We start from the raw sequence: 6,176 nt of genomic DNA, 5'->3' as shown, positions 1-6,176 counted from the left end.
TGTGGGTGTAAATGTTATGTTGTAGCCTTGTTAGTGTAAAGCCTATTTTGCTCCTAAGATGACAAGCTGCATTAAACATCTCCGTAACAACTTTTGGATCAAATCCTCATGGCTGTTCCTTTATCTTGATGGTTGTTAAGGTGGTTAAAGCCTCCTGGCTGCAAAGTGCTGCCATCTGGTTTCATCAAGGATCTGGCATCCTTGTGGATATGAAATGGATACCTTTTTTGTCCACCTCTCATGCAATCAGTCCTGGCCTGCAGAGGAGACCACCACTGAATATCTTGGTGAGGCTGTGGCCTCAGTTACCAATGCTTCCCTAATGGCCCGGTGAATGTTGTATCCTCAAGATCCTCCCTAGTAAAAAATCATTTGATGGGACATGGATTTACATAATATATCTTTTACTACTTCCATTAGCATCATTAATCTTTCCTCTATCAGCTTTCAGAGAAACTGAGGCAATTCCAGCTCACTGAGCTTTCTCCCAGACTTCTAAGCACCTCTTTTGCAGTGACTATGACCTTGGGTTTTTGCCTGAGTAATAAATCATGTGTCCTAAGGAAACGCTTATCCGTACATACATTCTGCATAAGAATTCTTGCTTATCCAGTCTTACATTAATTTCCTCTTGGTAAAGCACTCTCACGACTCATCCCAAGTACACTCCCCTGAGTTCTAATGGAACATAATAGTGAATTCTTGCAGCATCAAATGTGATCACTTTCCCTTCTTGTTATACCTCACATTTCACTAATTTTATTGTCCTTGGATTTTTGATCCAGCAGGAAAGAGTGGAGATGAAGCACTTATAGATGTGGTTAAATATTAACTGCAGGCAAGAAGCCTCTGCAGGATTTTCCACCATGGTGGGAGTGATGGCTTTTATGAACCATTCCTGCAAGTTCTGAGAGTCTGGGAAAGCATATAGAGCCAGAACAAGTAGGGTCATCCACCCAAACTAACTTGAAATTACAGGTTATTTGCTTTGTCCCTCCTAAGTCCCCAACTTTAGCAACAAATCTATCTCTGAAGAGCATTCATGCTTAACTGGGGTTCTTTGACTTTATCAAGGCATTAGTCTGCTGCTTAGCCATCTTCTCTTCCACTAGACTAGATAGAGGTTTCTTTGCAAGTTATCAGAATGGCTCTGTGGGTTTTGCATTCATCCGTTAACTGCTTATCAATGGCCCTCCATCTCTCATTATCCCTCCTGAGGGCATCAGTACAATTTAGCAGTAACCTGCTGAATCCACTCTGGTTCTTTGGCCACATTGGTCCCCCATATAATTCAAAAATCTGAATCATTACAAGTGCAATGGTGTTTTCTTTCTGTTGAGACATTTTCCCAGGTCACCAATAATAAAATATTTAGCAATTAGTTTAGTACATTATCAAAGAGACTGTCTATGCCCCACTTGCTAATTAGCATGGCATCCTCTTCATCCACTGGGTGGTGAGTGAGTTAGCCCCAGATCCCCAAATCTTAACCTCTTTTCTTGGAGGTAAAACTTGTTTTAATTCAAGTCCTCAGAGAATCAGCTATGATGATGGGATTAGACATGAAAAAATATATTAGAGAAATTATTTGTAAAGGAAAAATACACGGGATCCCAAAAAGTACAGGAGAGTCATGAGACTGTGATGCAAGTCTGATACAGGTTGATGAGAAAGGGAAGTGAAGTTCTTGGGATTTTTCTGCCTGGAATATTTCTGTCTAGAATTTTTCTCCCTGGAGTCTTTGGGAATTTCAGAGACAAATCACTTCTAAGAGGAGTACTGAGTCTCACAGAAATATATCTGTGGACCTGGCCTACCTTATTTTCCATGTCACATTCAACCACTGAATTAGAATAGCCCTCATGTAGCATGGCCGCCAAAGAACAAAATAATGAATTCAGAGAAATGACTGTGTGTTAATTATCCTCTCCAAGGCGGGAGATATGATTTCTACATCTTCATGACTACCTCACCTGCCTGATACATATTCAGCTTGAAGTGACCAAAAGAGTAATTTGCACAGTATTTTGAAGGTGTATTGTAGCAATGTCCTTATTCTCTTAAGTCTATCTTGCAGAAACAGACACACAGAGACACCAGTTTTTCCAGCTTGTCCTTTCTCTTATATGCCTGTTTCTAGCTCTTCCTGGTTGTGGTTTTTGTGGCGTAACAGAAGCCCCGGTGGGCTCACTATCAGATCCTTCATGGAAATCCATGGCTGCAGAATCAACAAAGAGCATGGCTTACCCATTTTTAATCTCTAAATATTCCACCTCTATCATTGCAGATGACTAAATTATGACATACTAACCAACCAACCCTCAAATATCAGAGGGTTAGAAAAAGAAAGATTTACTGCCCTCATGAGATATGTCCGCCTCAGATTAGCTGATGGGTCTGTTCAAATCATCTTTACTGAAGGACCCACACTGAGTGAATAGCCACCATGTGAAAACTTTCAAGTCACTGCAGCAAAGCTCTGAAGAAGGGTTTCATATCAACAATCATAGCTGAAATTTCCACAGGAATAAGAAAACATTTCCATTGGAAATATTCTACATCTGGATACAGTTATTATAACAATAGTTTCAGTCTCTTTTTTCACTCACAAACATTTTCTCTTATCTGACTTCTATTTGTAGTCTAAGTCTCCACATCTTCAATTGCAGTTAGATCCTTTTTTTGGTTGATTGGAATCTATCTACCCAGAGTTCTGAAATTCCATTCTTCTCTTCATGATTCAAGTTGTAGGATTGGGTCACAGATTAGGCTTATGGGCTCAGTATCAGTACTAGATGTCCACCAATGTGGTCAGGGATGGTGGAGCATGCACTGGTTTGAATCTATGTCCCCCACAAAAGCTGTGTTCTTTCATGCAGTCTTGTGGGGGGAAACTTATTAGTCTTTTGATTAGAAGGGAACCTTTTGATTGAGTGTTTCCATGGAGATGTGACCCATCCATTTGTGGGTGAGAACTCTGACTAAATTATTTCCATGGAGATGTGACCCTGCCCATGCCAGGTGGATCTTAAATAGATCACTCAAGTACTATAAGAGAGCTCACAGAGAGAAAAGCTGAGAGAAACTGAGAGAGAAATTTTGGAGAGAAGCTAAGATATATAATCCAGAGTTTGCGCTAGGAGAAGCTGGGAGCTGACACAAGCCCAGATGCTTGGAGATGCTTGTAGATACAGACAGAAAGATGTTTGGAGAAGCTAAGCCAAGGGATAAAACCCAGACTTTGCCCTGGAGAAGCTAAAAGAGGAGCCTCAGATGCTTAGAGAAAAATGCCCTTGGAGAACTAGCAAGGATGCAAAGAGGCTGAGCGAGAAACGTTAAGAGAGACCAAAGCCCAGAGACATTTTGGAGAAAGCCATTTTGAAACCAGAACCCAGGAGCAAAGGACCAGCAGATGCAAGCCATGTGCCTTCCCAGCTGACAGAGGTGTTCCACACACCATTGGCCTTTCTTCAGGGAGGGTATCCTCTTGCAGATGCTATAGTTTGGACCATTTAATGGCCTTAGGACTAAAATTGTAACCTAATAAATCCCCTTTATAAAAGTCAATACATTTCTGGTATTTTGCATATTGGAGCTCTAGCAAACTGGAATAGAGCATTTTGGAATATCACAGTAGAAAAACACAGACTGGAAACAGCAATACTCCAAAAGAAAGGATGCTGTGTTTCAATAAAAGAGGCTCTAGAAAACTATGAGTATGCAGTCCAGAACAAAAAGAACACTACAATACCAAAAATTAAAGAACAGTAAAAGGATTCCATAACACAGAATTTCTCATGTAAATTCATCCTGATGTATATTGAAATCAGTGATCTATCTAACCTACCTATTCTTAAAACATAGTAGCAAAAGTAATATTCTGCCTAAACATTCTTTATTCCTTAATAATCATAAACTGTATAATAAATACCAGTTTTTCAATTTCTTTTTAATCTATTTTAATATTATTTAAATTATTGTATGAAGAAATTAAAATCTGTATTTATATCTTATTCAATTAAAATGATTTTGTTGGTAAAAATTTTTGGATGAATAATTATAGACTGAAGTAATATATTTTTCCATGCTGTTTCACAAGCCAGAAAATACTATTGCATGTGCAGAAGTTATAATCCCAGTTTTAATGTAAACACTGTGAAGGTACAAGTATCTGCATCCAAAGTACTTTAATTCACAATAAATATAATAAAACAGTGGTAAAAAAAACACAAAATTAAATATAGCACACATTTAAAAAAACAATTCTGATGGAATATGTAAATATTAATTTCATATAGTATAACATGTTAAATTTAATTAAACCACAAATCAAATCAAAGTAAACCACTAACAACATAAATATATGCTACATGTATTTATTGACATGTCAAAAATTATACAAATACATTGGATATTATCACATGAAAAGACTGGTGTTTTAATTTGAACAGAGGCCTCTTACGAATATCTTCCTCAATGCCCCCAAAACATCCTTGTTCCTAAGGCTATAAATAAAGGGGTTCAATGTAGGGGTAATGATTGAAAAGAACACTGACACAGCCTTGTCCCAATCGGGGCTGTGTGAGGAGCCAGGAGTCATGTAGGTGAAGATGGCTGGTCCATAAAAGAGACTCACGACCATCAGGTGGGAGGAGCAGGTGGTCAGCGCTTTATTCCTCCCCTTGGGGGAATTCATGCGGAGGACAGTGAAGAAGATGAGGGAGTAGGAGGAAAAGATGATGATGAGAGGAATAAGGAGTAGCACGGTGCCTGCCACAAGTAATGTTGACTTGTTTGCAGAAGTATCCTCACAGGAGGAACTCAGGATGGCCATGACTTCACAGAAGAAATGTTCTATCTCCTTGGGGCCACACCTGGGTAAGTGCATGGTGTATGCAGTCTGGACTAGAGCATCTAGGGCTCCCCCAGCCCAGGACCCCATGACCATCACCAGGCAGACCCTCTGGTTCATGATGACTGGGTGTCTCAGTGGGCGGCAGACGGCCACAGAGCGGTCACAGCACATGAGAGTGAGGAGAAAGCACTCGGCTGCCCCCAGCATCAGAGAGAAAAACATCTGTGTCCCACAGGCTGCGTTTGAGATGCTTTTCTTCCCTGAGAGAAAGCCAGTGGCCATCTTGGGGACAGTGGTGGAGATGAGGAGCAAGTCGATGAGGGACAGCTGTCTGAGCAGGAAGTACATGGGCGTGTGGAGCCAGGAACCCACCAGGATGAGGAGAATCAGGGTGGAATTCCCCGTGAGGGCAGCGACATAGACGAGGATGATGACACCAATGAGGACGTCAGCGTGTTTCATGCTGGAGAAGAGTCCCAGGAGAATAAAATCCATTCCTGTTGTCTCATTCTTTCCCATCATCAATTAAGTTCAATTGCTTGAACTGAGGGGAAATAGGTACATTTTAGAATCCACCAATGATGAGGTATATAAAGAAAAAATTTAACAAATGAAATTATAATGTTCAAAACTTCACTACAAAATCATCAGTTCCATACACTATTAAAGCATTTTCAAAGTTAATGATCGAACTAAACTGCATCAAGCATTTTCACATATTGACTCCATGGTGAAAGTCCAAAAAGGCATAGAAAATTTGTAAAGCCTCCTGTGATTTGTTGCATTTGTGATTAACACACTTCCTCCACTCAAAGTGAAGGTCTATATCTATTCCTGATTGCACTTTGAACAGCCTTTTTCCCCCTCAACTACTTCTTTGCTAGGAACACAAAGATACACTACATTCCTCAGTCTCCCTTACAGTTAATTGTGCCCATGTCATTGAATTCTATAGAAAGCCATGTTAGGTGACCTGTTTCTATCTTATGACAGGCAACTTTGGAGGACAAGTGTAAGAAGGTGCTGGAGCCTCATTGTGGAAGGAGTATAGGTATCCAGCTCAAAGGATAGATCATTTTTGAACAGGAATTAAATTTTTCACATGGGTTAAACCACTGAATTGTAGTTTCTATGTTATATTATATTTATATTATAGCTGCTAGTGCGAGCCAAATACTAAGTGTATGTAGGAGAACCTATTTTTACCCTGGTTTGTGTGGGCTTATGTGTGGTGTAGGTGTGTGAATTATTTTAGCTTGCCATCTAACAATATGATTTCCTTCTCTCCATCATTTTCACTAATACCACCTTTTATCCCAAA

General features: G+C 39.8%; 1 protein-coding gene across 1 annotated transcript; it reads right to left on the bottom strand.

The window, feature by feature from the left end:
• Positions 1-4,438: 4,438 nt before the first annotated feature.
• On the bottom strand, positions 4,439-5,374 carry LOC119519767 (olfactory receptor 2T11-like). The gene has a single exon (XM_037817508.1). The coding sequence runs from the start codon at positions 5,372-5,374 to the stop codon at positions 4,439-4,441; it is 936 nt and encodes a 311-aa protein (XP_037673436.1).
• Positions 5,375-6,176: the final 802 nt, after the last annotated feature.

Source organism: Choloepus didactylus, chromosome 24 (assembly GCF_015220235.1).
Source record: "Choloepus didactylus isolate mChoDid1 chromosome 24, mChoDid1.pri, whole genome shotgun sequence".
NCBI lineage: Eukaryota > Metazoa > Chordata > Mammalia > Pilosa > Megalonychidae > Choloepus > Choloepus didactylus.
The sequence above is the reverse complement of the archived record's forward strand: the minus strand, read 5'-3'. Positions and strand labels throughout refer to the sequence as shown.

Excerpts from the sequence above, each read along its gene's own strand:
- LOC119519767 (XM_037817508.1), bottom strand. The coding sequence starts at position 5,374 with ATGGGAAAGAATGAGACAACAGGAATGGATTTTATTCTCCTGGGACTC.